The sequence below is a fragment of the Calonectris borealis genome, chromosome 1 (assembly GCF_964195595.1).
Source record: "Calonectris borealis chromosome 1, bCalBor7.hap1.2, whole genome shotgun sequence".
In the NCBI taxonomy this organism is placed as follows: Eukaryota; Metazoa; Chordata; class Aves; order Procellariiformes; family Procellariidae; genus Calonectris; species Calonectris borealis.
In genome coordinates this window covers 143744322-143755744 of record NC_134312.1, presented here as the reverse complement: position 1 = coordinate 143755744, position 11423 = coordinate 143744322, and the positions used below count along the sequence as shown (strand labels likewise).

The 11423-nt window shown below is 39.9% G+C and overlaps 2 protein-coding genes across 5 annotated transcripts in view; both read left to right on the top strand.

The window, feature by feature from the left end:
• Positions 1-331: 331 nt before the first annotated feature.
• AKAP17A (A-kinase anchoring protein 17A) overlaps positions 332-11423 on the top strand; it is a 23318-nt gene continuing 12226 nt past the window's right edge. For 2 of the 4 annotated variants that reach the window (XM_075134024.1, XM_075133996.1), the window contains exons 1-4: positions 332-1565; positions 3723-3871; positions 4971-5211; positions 6664-7543. In XM_075134024.1, the coding sequence (XP_074990125.1) occupies positions 804-1565; positions 3723-3871; positions 4971-5211; positions 6664-7543 (2032 nt within the window). In that variant the 5' untranslated portion in view covers positions 332-803. Of the gene's footprint in view, positions 1566-3722; positions 3872-4970; positions 5212-6663; positions 7544-9967; positions 10113-11423 lie in introns of those variants that run through there. The other 2 variants (XM_075134014.1, XM_075134005.1) reach the window with 2 other exon arrangements.
• Positions 10105-11423, top strand: part of ASMT (acetylserotonin O-methyltransferase) — a 22141-nt gene continuing 20822 nt past the window's right edge. The window contains exon 1 of the mRNA XM_075134052.1: positions 10105-10178. The gene's annotated coding sequence lies outside the window, so the exon portion shown is untranslated. The remainder of the gene's footprint in view (positions 10179-11423) is intronic.

Here is an 11423-nt window from a genome sequence, read left to right as displayed (position 1 = left end):
GCGCCGGGAGGATCCCTTCGGGAGCGGGGGGGAGGCTGGCGGGGCGCCACTGGGCTCTGGCGGCCGCGGAACGCGTAGGGGAGCCGGCGGCGGAAGGTGCGGGTGACCCTGCTCGGCCCGGCCCGCTGGGGTCGGGGCGGGGGGCCCTTCCCCGCTGGCATCTCGCCCCGCCGCCCGGGCTCCTTTCGTCGGGGGCAGCTGCCGGCCTTCCCGCGGGCGGGTTGCGCGGCCGGTGGTGGTCGCTGGCTCCGGTGTGGCTCACGGCGCTGCTCGCCTTGTAGTGCTGAGCGCTGCTCGGAGGGAGGGCGGTGGGGCTTCAGGCTTGTTAAATAAAAGGGACGTTGTTCTGTCGTTGCAGACACCTCCACATCTTTCTGCTGGAGAACGTGGGATCCGCCTCGGCGCTAGCCTGCTGGGGTTGTTAAGTAGACTTCAAAGTTGTATGACATTGCTCCGCCAGTCCCTTCCTTCCTGAGAAAGGGTAGCTGCTTTCTGAGCCATCGCATACCAACTTCACGTATTCCTAAGATTGTCATCAGCTTCTTGGTTTTTTTTTCTGAGGCCTTACTGAGATTTAATTACTTATAGGCTCTAGTGGTTATAAAGTAATTTAAGATGTCTGTACTACTCAGTTTTAACTCTCTAATTGACTCATGTATTAAGAGACATAATTTTAACTTGGGAACGGTTAAATGGCCAAAGAATTCAATTATTTACGGATAAGGGCTATTTTATTTGACTACTGTTGGTCTGCAACTTAAACTTGCGTCTTTATTTTTTTTATCCTATGCTTTTTCTGTGTTATGGCTGCTGCAACAATAGTTCATGATACATCAGAAGCTGTAGAGCTCTGTGCTCCCTGTGGGTTATACCTTAAACCCATTACAAAAATGACCATCAGTGTGGCACTTCCTCAGCTGAAACAACCGGGAAAATCCATTTCGAACTGGGAAGTGATGGAAAGATTGAAAGGGATGGTGCAAACTCATCAGTTTTCCACTCTGCGGATTTCTAAAAGCACAATGGATTTCATCCGGTTTGAAGGAGAGGTTGAAAACAAAAGTTTGGTTAAATCTTTTCTGGCATGCCTTGATGGCAAAACAATAAAGCTGAGTGGCTTCTCTGACATTTTAAAAGTCCGTGCTGCGGAATATAAGATTGACTTTCCTACCAGACATGACTGGGACTCGTTTTTCCGTGATGCGAAAGATATGAATGAAACTTTGCCGGGGGAAAGGCCAGATACTATTCACTTAGAGGGCTTACCTTGTAAGTGGTTTGCAGCAAAGGACTCTGGCTCGGAAAAGCCGAGTGAAGAAGTCCTTATAAAAGTTTTCAAGAAATTTGGAGAAATACGTAATGTGGACATACCCATGCTGGACCCTTACAGAGAAGAAATGACTGGCAGAAATTTTCACACTTTCAGTTTTGGAGGCCACTTAAATTTTGAAGCTTATGTTCAATATCGAGAGTACGCAGGTTTCATTAAGGCCATGAACGCCCTGCGAGGGATGAAGCTGATGTATAAAGGTGATGATGGCAAAGCAGTGGCTTGCAATATAAAGGTGAGAAACTGCAGGCTTTTTTATGGGAACCCATGTGAAAGACCAAGTACAACTAAATGTTATATCTGTAGTGATTAAAACCTACATCTATATTCTGTCATGATGACAACAGGTGACATTAATAGCACTAATGTAGTTTTATGCAACAGCCATAATAGAATTTTTAAAGGAAAATAATGGAAGAAAAATGTGGTGTTAGACTACGTGAACAAAGTGGATGGGGTTTTGCTTATTTTTTTTTTAACAAGACAGTTCCAGAAATGAGAACCGCTTGATGGAAGGACCAGGTATAAGAACATGACCTGCTAAATAGTTTTTAGAAAGTAATATGTATTTATAAATCTTGTCATATCACTTAAAATTCTAATTCTGAACAAGTTCAGACATATTTCACCAAAAGGCTGACTTTGAAGTGCATTGTTCTCTCTTGTGTTCACTAGAAATAGAAATTTTGGGGGAGAATTCCACAGCCTATGTATTTGGTCCCTGCATTGATAATGAGGTCTACCAGACAGGTGTCAGAACTGTGAAGTTTAATAGCATGTGGCCTGTACGACCTGGAGAATACACAGTTAATCATTAGTGTACTTCACATACAGAAAGGCCCCATAAAAATTTAAATAACAAAGTTAATCTGTAGCAGTTTCCTGTGAATGCAGTATGCTTAATTAATAATATTTACATACTGAGTTTTCCAGATCTTTTTTTCTGTAACCTTATTGTCTTAGAAAATACAACTATGACAGGAAAGAGCAAGACACTGTTCAGATGTAGTATCTGTGAAAGCATGGCCTGAAGAAAACTTGTTCTGATGTGTTTGGAGGTGGTCTGTGCATTTACATATCAGTTGAGCGAAATGTTTGCAGATGTATTTCAGTATGCTCAATAGTCAATCATCAAATCAGAAAGCGTATTTCAGGAGAAAGCTTGAGTATTCCTTTGTGTAATGTGGGAACAGGCAAATATTTATTCAAGTTGTAGTTTAGTCAGTATAAGTAAAATACTGTAATCTTTTATCTTGTTATCAAAGTTTGTCAGTTGGAGCATAGAAACTGTTTGACCCTCAAGGGTCAAAGGGGATGTGAAATTCAAACTGTCACTTACATGTAGGGGATCAGGGTTCCCAAATTTAGTTTGGCCATGCAAGAGGAAGCATGCCTTCCTGGCAGCTGCCCTGGACATTGATAGGAAAGAGAGAGGGCTGTGTTCGCGACTGTGCTGTCAGGACAGATCTGTTTCATACAAGGTCAGAACACCTTGTCTGTTTCTACCTGTCTGTCCTTTTAGCCTGTTAGTGAAACATCATTTTACATAGAGCCTGGGTGAATTAAACTGCAGAATATGTGCTCCTTGTTCTCTGCCCCATGGTTCGTGATTATGGGCCTGCGGGAATGTATTACAGACCCCTGACTGCCCGTACGCGGGTGGTATCTAGAATGGGAGATTAGGACACCAGGGGTGTGATGTCTGCTGGTGTCCTGTTCCAGGACACAGCTGGACACGGCCAAGGTGTGCTCATATGTCCTGGAAGCTGAGCGTTTTCCCAGGTCTCATTGTTCAGATATGCGTAACTTCCTTTTCTCTTGTGTTCCCAGTCTCAAACTTGGAGCTTCAGCCCAGCGTACCTCAATTTGGGAATCTTGGTGTTAGACTTGGTGGGGAGGCACTTGCTTAAACCAGGTGCTGAATGTTGTAGAACTGTTTCTTCTGCTGAACTTAAAAGTCACAGTTTTAGACAGAAAGGGAGGCCTTTATTTAGGCCCATTTCTAGTGCTGTACATTGCCTAATAGCATGCATGAGTTGTAAGAGTTCTGTATGTTCCTGTTCTGACAGGTTGAAAACATTGAACAGCCAGGGCCTAAACCACACTAGGGTTTACTTTTGGATGTCAGGCACAAATAAAAGTGTAAACTGGTACCTGATTGTGCTAGGGTGCAGGCATTTAGCAGTTATCTGGTTATAGTACTCTGGTGCTTGCTTTAGGCACATAGAGAAGTTCCCTTTGTTTTGAAAAAAGTTTTATATTTCTGATTGTACTTACACTGTGGTTTGGATGCCTTTGTCCTAGGTTAAAATTGCTGGGGACTGTATAGGTTGTTGGGTGTTTGGGGTTTTTTTTGTCTACTTAAAACTGTTTTCAATTGTATCCTGTAAAGGTTTCTTTTGATTCAACAAAACACCTCAGTGATGCATCAATTAAGAAGCGTCAGCTTGAAAGGCAAAAGCTTCAAGAGCTTGAAAAACAGAGAGAAGAACAAAAACGTAAAGAGAAAGAAGCCGAGGAAAAACAAAAAGAGGAAGAAAGGTATTTATCGCTTATTATTCAGTTGTATTTTTAACAATCAGGCATAGTTGCTCCTTCATAGCAGCATCAATAAATAAAAAATAACTAAACACAAGTTTCCTTTCAAAGTTCTACTCCTGTAGCTAAAGTGAAGCACTTAAAACTAAGTGAGAATATTGTCCTTTTGAGGAAATAGGGTTCAGGGATTATGAGATTTGGAGAAGAGTGTTTTACACCTTTTTTTTTTTTTTTTTTTCTCCTTGAACTGTAATTCCAAGAGCTGGGAACTTACATGATGTGTAGTCAATCTGATGGAAAAATGCAAATGGAGAATAGAAAATAATGCACTAGTTCTACTACTAAGTAACTTTGATATTATAAAGCTCATTTGTTCTTAACATCAGTATTTTTCCAGGAAAGGGATGGGTTACAAGCATATCTTAACAGTGATATTTTAAGAAAATGTATAGGGATGCAAACGTCATAAGACAGGTATTCAGAATATAAACACAAATGGAACAAATTGTTTCAGAGGTTGTATGGTGTCCATTTGCCTTGATGTGTATAAATTCTCATTGCTTAATGTTTCTGAAACTGTAAAGTTATTTAGGTTATCACTAATGCTTATGTTCAGTTCAAAATATTAAATCTGCAAAATACTCAATTTCCTAAAAATCATGCCATTAGACACCTGATCTCAAAAACCCTCAGCCTTTTACATAAGCTACCATTTTGTCCTAATGACTGAAATAAAAACCACTAACCCCTGCACACATTAATTGGCTTGGTAATTTTCTTCTCACTATGATGATTCACTGCCCAGCTGCCTGATGCATTGTTATTGTCTCTGGTCAAATTGGTTTAAAAAAAAAAAATTTTTTGTGGTAGCCATGTTTTATGTTTGGATTCCAACTTGTTTTTAAATATTGACAGGCTGATGATTGTTTGCTGTCACAACTAATGGTTAAAATGTTCACTGTTTTCTACTTCTGTTTTTCAGTAATTAACAAGACTTACTTAGAAACAAATTTACTGAAAGTACAAAATACATTTTTACATAGAGTAAGAGTCTAAAATTGTACCTGCCCTAGATAAGTTAAAAATATTAATCTCTTTTTAGGAAGCAGAGAGAGCTTGAAGAATATGAGAGAGAGAGAAAAAGAGAAGAAAAGTTGCGCAAGAGAGAACAGAAACAGAAAGATCGTGAAGTTCGACGAAACAAAAAGCAACTTGAAAAGCTTCAAGCTGAAGAACAGAAAAAACTGCAAGAGAAGATAAAGTTAGAAGAAAGGAGACTCCTGTTAGCTCAGAGAAATCTTCAATCCATTAGACTAATTGCAGAACTGCTAAGCAGGGCAAAGGTAACTTCAATATTTATTTCAGAAACTAATGAAGAACGCAGCAGAACAAAGCCTTTTACTGACTTGAGAGGGAGTGGGGAGTGCTGTTCATTAAACAACAGATTTAGTACCTCTGCAGCTGCTATTTCTTAGACCAAAAATTCAAAAAAGTGGAATGAAACAGTATTTCGTCCTTAGTAAAATATGCACATAGAAGTAAATGGAAGAGTGAACTTGAACCTGTAGTCCTGAATAGCATTTTTTACCGGTAAACTAATTGGCAGACTTGCTCTTAAGTCTGGTAAAAGAATGTGTAAGCATGATAAAGTGAACTAAACACAGAGGATAAGATACAAGACTCCTTATTTCCAATTCCAGTTTTCATGCTGTTTCCCATCTGGCTTTCAGCAGTTCCGTTAACTATTCTTTGCACTTTCAGAGAATGAGCTTTCATTATTTGATGTTTGAAAATGTGCAGAATGATTTTTCTGTAGGAAAAGTACTGTCAACTAAGGTTTTGAATGTTAGATCCCGTCTCTCTTAACAGTGTTATTTTTCACTGAAACAGGATGTCATTTGCTTAAGACTTGGATAAAGTCGTGTTAGGGTGTAATGTAATGTATGTTAAGTATTTTCTGTAGAAATGAAAAACTGTGTGGCAAAGCACAGGTCTTTTTTTTCCTTGATGCCAGTGTACCTCAGGGGTGTTTTTGAACTCCTACAGTGTATGTGGTCAGTTATATGCTAGGAGAAGGGAGAAATATTTCTTGCAGGCTGTGTAACTTTGCAGCTGTGAAATAGACAGGTTGTCTGTAAAATAGAGTGTGTTTCTTTCACTCCCAGAATTTTGAGGTTTACACTAAGCCATTTGTCTGGGTCAGAATAAAAAAAAAGTTTGAAGCTTCTTTTTCAGTACCACGAGTTTCTAAAGTGGTTGACAAAATGAGAATCAGTTTCTACATAATATATGTGTGTTTAATTATTTGCTGGTTTTTATGGACTCATTGTAAAGTCATGTATGAACCACAGATTGTAATCATCTAAGAGAAATTCATGTTTTAAATTTGACTGAAACCTTCAAGTGTTGACCCTGATAAATGTATACTTCAGATTTCACATGTTGTTCTAGCTTGTGTGTTACTCTCGTCATATTAAGGATCCATAAAGACCAAGCTTTGTTTTTTGCCTTGTGAAACAGTTAGGAGAAATTAACACTCAAAAGAGTTTGTGGACCAATACTAATGTTTCACCTTACAACAGTTGTGTGTTAGTGGGTTTTTTCTTTGGTTGGTTTTGGTTTTTCTCCCTTCAAGAGGGAAACAACCGTTTTATTTTGGGATGGTTAAGTTCTGTTTGTTAGGTTTTATTTTCTTGCCATATTGCTGCTTTTGTGTTATGGTATAACTTGGAAGCATGAGCAGGTCTATAAATATTTTTTTTGTTGCTCTTACCTTCCCTTTGACTATCTTTCAGACAGTAAAGCTTTTGGAGCAAGAACATAATGAAGAAAAGATTCGTCTTCAGCAGCTAGAGGAGAGACGAAGGCTTCAGGAGGCTGAGCTCAAACGTGTGGAAGAGGAAAAAGAGAGAGCACTGGGGTTGCAGAGAAAAGAAAAGGAACTGAGGGAGAAACTACTGAACAATCTTCTGAGCAAGAAAATGGATGCAGTTAATCAAAACAAAGAAGAAACCGAAGCATCTCAGTCCGACATACCGAAAACCCCTAGTGGTGTTCCACACACTGTGTCATCCAGCTGCATCACTTCTACCTCAGGACAGGCTGTCACAGGCAAATCGGCTCCTGGCTCTCAAAGAGAAGTAGCATCCCCTGAGAATCTAAACACTCAATGCAAGTACTTGAATGGCAACATTCATGACAAAGTTCATGTCAAAGAAGGTCAGAAACTTCATACCACAAACTCTGAGAGGTGTTCTGAGAAAAGAAGTTCAGGGGTACTTTCATGTGTTCCCGCCAATAACCAGCAGCAGAATACTTGCAGGAAGGACACACACTGTGAGCAGGGCAAACGTAGCACAGAGCCAAGGAGAAGAAAGAGCCGATCATGTAGCAGCATAAACACTGATGAGAGTAAGGGTCAACGAGAGAGGAGCAGACACAGAAGAGATGCGAGTTATCAGGATGAAAAGCGCAGGAAAGAAAGGAGGTATTATAGACACTCTAGCAGAAGTTACAGTCCTCGACGAAGCCATAGTCCTCGTCGAAGAAGTGTAAGCCCCAGACGTTCACGTTACAGAAGAACTCGCAGTAGCGAACGTAAACGAGACAGAAGGGAAAGAAGTCATAGTCGCAGAAGCGTGAGCAGGAGACGAAGGCACCGGAGGAGATCACTGAGTAAGCAAAGGAGTACTTGGAGTGGGTAGTGGAGGCCTTGGCTCCTTGGAAAGGCTGTGGTTGGACAAAAGGGCCAGAAAGTTGTAAACGAGACCTCATCGGTGTGACTGCTATAGAAAGCACGTTTGTTTCAATCAATGCTTAACTTGCATCTAGTCCCTGAAATCAAGAAAATAGATGCCTGATTTTTTTGACGTTCCTTCGTGCTTTCTTGTCTCTTTCTAGGTTTCTACCACAATGTAGGTATAACCACCTGTGCTTGTGCTCGAGTTCCTACAGTGCTAAAAGCCAACCTGGTTTCCTGATTTTCAGTTTTCTAAACCTTAATTTTAATCAATTTAGTTTTTATCTCTGTATCACCTAATTTGGCTTGAGAAGTACATGGATGCCAGTTATAGGAACTCCAGATGTGACAAGCTATTACATACAGATTTGATATAAAATGCTTTCTGGTGCATTCAGTGAAATTTAACAAAGTAGAGTTTTTGCTGATTGAGATGGATAGCAGGACTTTCATATAGCTCTTAAAACTGACTATAAAGATATGCAGGATATCTTTTAAACTGCTATGATTCCTTCATATGTCTGTATGGTGCCAAGCTTTGTGGCCCGAATTATTCTGGCATGTAATGTCGTTTGTATAATAATACTTTCCATGTAGGAGAGGCACACTGATGTAGGAAGTAAGAAGCAGTGGTAAAATGGTTGAAAAGTTGTTCTGTTATTTTGTTGACACGTTTGGCTTTGTAATTACTTCGGGTGGCATAGAGCCTCTTGAAGCATTTTTTCAGGTACATAAAGAGCTAGCCATTGTCTTTTGAAAAAGGGGCCTTCTTGCTAAATTATTTTTACTTGTGGTGTTGGAAAGTAAGGCTGCAGTGTCTCTTGTTAAATCCATTTAAGAATACTTTTGCTTCTAAAATGCAGCTCAGGAATATTAAAAGCTATAACATTACATTAAAGAGTTTATTTTGCCTTTTTATGGTAAAATTAAAAAGAAAACTGTTTCCAGTGAACTGAAGTTGCTGTTTTCATATGTCCGTATATTAAAATCGGCAGAAGTGTTGTATGAGAACCCATTTGTTGAAAAAATCACTCGACGCATTTGAGTAATGAAGCTCAGCCACTCTTCTTGATGGTCCTGTTATGTACAGCTGTGTCAACTGTTAATTCAGCAGGACGTGTGCTCTTTATCTACAGCTTTCAGATGCCATTTTCCTCAAATGCATCAAATCAAAGTGCATTCCTTTCCTGGAGTGCCTGAGGAGCACGTTGGTGCTGCAGCTCAGCTGGATCCCTGGCTGGCTGAGTTTGTCTGCGTTGCTTTCAGTGAATCCATGCGGGGTTTGTTTCTTACCAGACCATGCTGCTGAAATCCTTGTAGTTACTAGCTGTGGAAAGAAAAGATAGACTTTCTTTTATCTTCCTGGCAATTCATGTTTTCAAAGATCTCCAATTAATTATGTTACTTCTCAAGTTTTGTGACTCCTCTTGTGAGTTTCACCACTGTCTTGGGGACTGAGAACTAGACTGATTTATCTAATCATCTCGCCACCAACAATCTCTTGAATTCTGAGCAGTTGCTTTCTGCGGAGAGTTCATTTTTCTACTATTTTTGTAAGTGTTAAAAGCCTATCTACCTGAAGATAAGTTCATCTTTAGTAATGATTTAGCTAAAATCCTATCTAACGTTGGTTGCAAGTTTTTGATAAGGCTGGTGGGATGCCTGTTTGTAAATGCATGCAATTCTGCTTAGCCTGTTCTTAAATACTGACACGCTGTCCATGGTAACACCACTTTTTTAAAAAAAGTCTGTTCTGTCTGCAGTTATGTGAGAAGTTTGCGTAATGGCTAATGGTCAGTACTAATGTCTTTGAGCTCGGGATTAGATTCTTACTAGTATTTCTGCAGTATATTTCTACTGTGGATTTCCACTGGGATTGATGTGTTGGGTGGGGGTCTTGATGATGTATTACGTAAGTAATCAGGGAGGTGCTAGTTTATAATGCTGCTTTCAGGAAGTCATCAAGCTATGAATGCAGTGTCATTGCCAACTGTGGAAGTAGTTAAAGCAGCGACAGTCATGAAAAAGTGTTGGAGTCATACTAGAAGAATCCAACAGATACTGTTAGTTGATAGAAAAAGGACTGTGCTTGACAGGTTTTTTTCCTTCAGAGAAGATGCCAAGAGCAAGTTTCATATCCCACCCCAAAATGATTAAATTCCATAAGCTCCCCTGATGTTTAGGGCCATTTCTGAGGCCAGAGAAGATGATTGTGGGGAGGATGTTCAGCTGTCAGGCTTTGATGATCATTCAGCTTAACACACCATATCCACCACTGGCTTCATACAATGTCCTAAAAGTGCAGTAATGTAAAGTAACTCAGTTGTTTATAGTGCTTGTATTGTTTCTTCTTTTCACAGCAGCTTCAGGAAGAAAAGCCTGAAAGTGCTTTGAAGCTACTTGCAAATGCTTACTTTCCAAAATGCAGAGGGAACGTGGATGAAGTCCTCTTTCAGTCGGCCAGCTGAACCCAATCAAAATCTCTTAAAACTCCTAGTACCTAAAGTTGCCCAGTAACTGCTCAATGCAGAGTCTTATCTAGTCTAACACTTAGCAGTATTGTTGCTTCAGGTATGTGTTTTGCATCAAAGTTCTCCAAAATCTTTTCAGTGCTGAATCCTCTGAAATGGATATTGCGTCATGTGTCCTTGTATTGGGTCTGGCTGTGATGGAGTTAACTTTCTTCATAGCTGCTGGTACGGTGCCATGTTTTGGATTTGTGACAAACAGTGTTGATAACACACCAATGCTTTACCTATTGCACAGTGTCAAGGCCGCCTCCGTTTCCCATTTTGTGCACGCCCCCCCGAACGAGGCTGAGGTTGCGGGGGGACACAGCTGGGAGAGCTGACCCCAATTGACCAAAGGGATATCCTGTGCCATATAACATCACGCTCAACAATAAAAGCGGGGGCTTTTGTCTTTCCAAGGTAGCCATTGCTCCAAGACTGGCTGGGCATCAGTTTGCTTGTGGTCTTCATTGATGATGGGCTTTGAACTGCAAGGAAACTTGAAAAGAGTTGAAACTGTAATCTTTTAATAAGGTCACAAATATAAATTATGCCATGCCCAGTATCGTTTATTCAGGTTTTTATTATGGCTGAGATATGTGCTTGTACTACTGCAAAAACCTCGCTGATGCAATAACTTAAAGAATATAATTTTTGATAGTAAGCAATTGCTCTTTGTTCTGTATTGATTGTAAGTCAGTGCATTTCTACCAGGTATCTTCTAGGGGGTCTTAGTGTTTCAAATAAAAGAACCTAGGGTACTAGCAGGCTTTATAATGGCTTCTAGAAGCTGAAGTACCAAAGTTACTGATATTTTTCCCTACTCTGGAAGAATGTTGTGATGCTGATTGGTTAAATCTTACCTGATGGCTTGGATTTGCAAGACTGACTTTCAGGAGCTGTCTAAAAGCAGATAAAATTAGTTGGTCTTTTTTCGTCCATTTCAGTGTATGTCTGTTGAGTGACCTTGAGTTCATATGAAAAGATAAGCATTTAATGTCTATCCTTTGCTGTTTTAGCTGCTTTAAAGCAATGTCCTTTTGAAATGGACTTCAAGCTTTGATCAACTAACTTTGGTCTAATTAATGAAGGAGTTCCAATAATTCCACACTACTGTTCTTGTTTAATTATTAAATTTACAGTGCTTAAATCACACCACAGTCACAGGCTCTGATATAAATGTTAAGGAAACTGAAGAGTATAGGATTTGGCAACTAATACTTATCAAAGATATATCAAACTAATAAATACTTCTGAAACATTGAATTTATGTTGGTATGGTTGAGTATTGGATAGAGTCTGACTT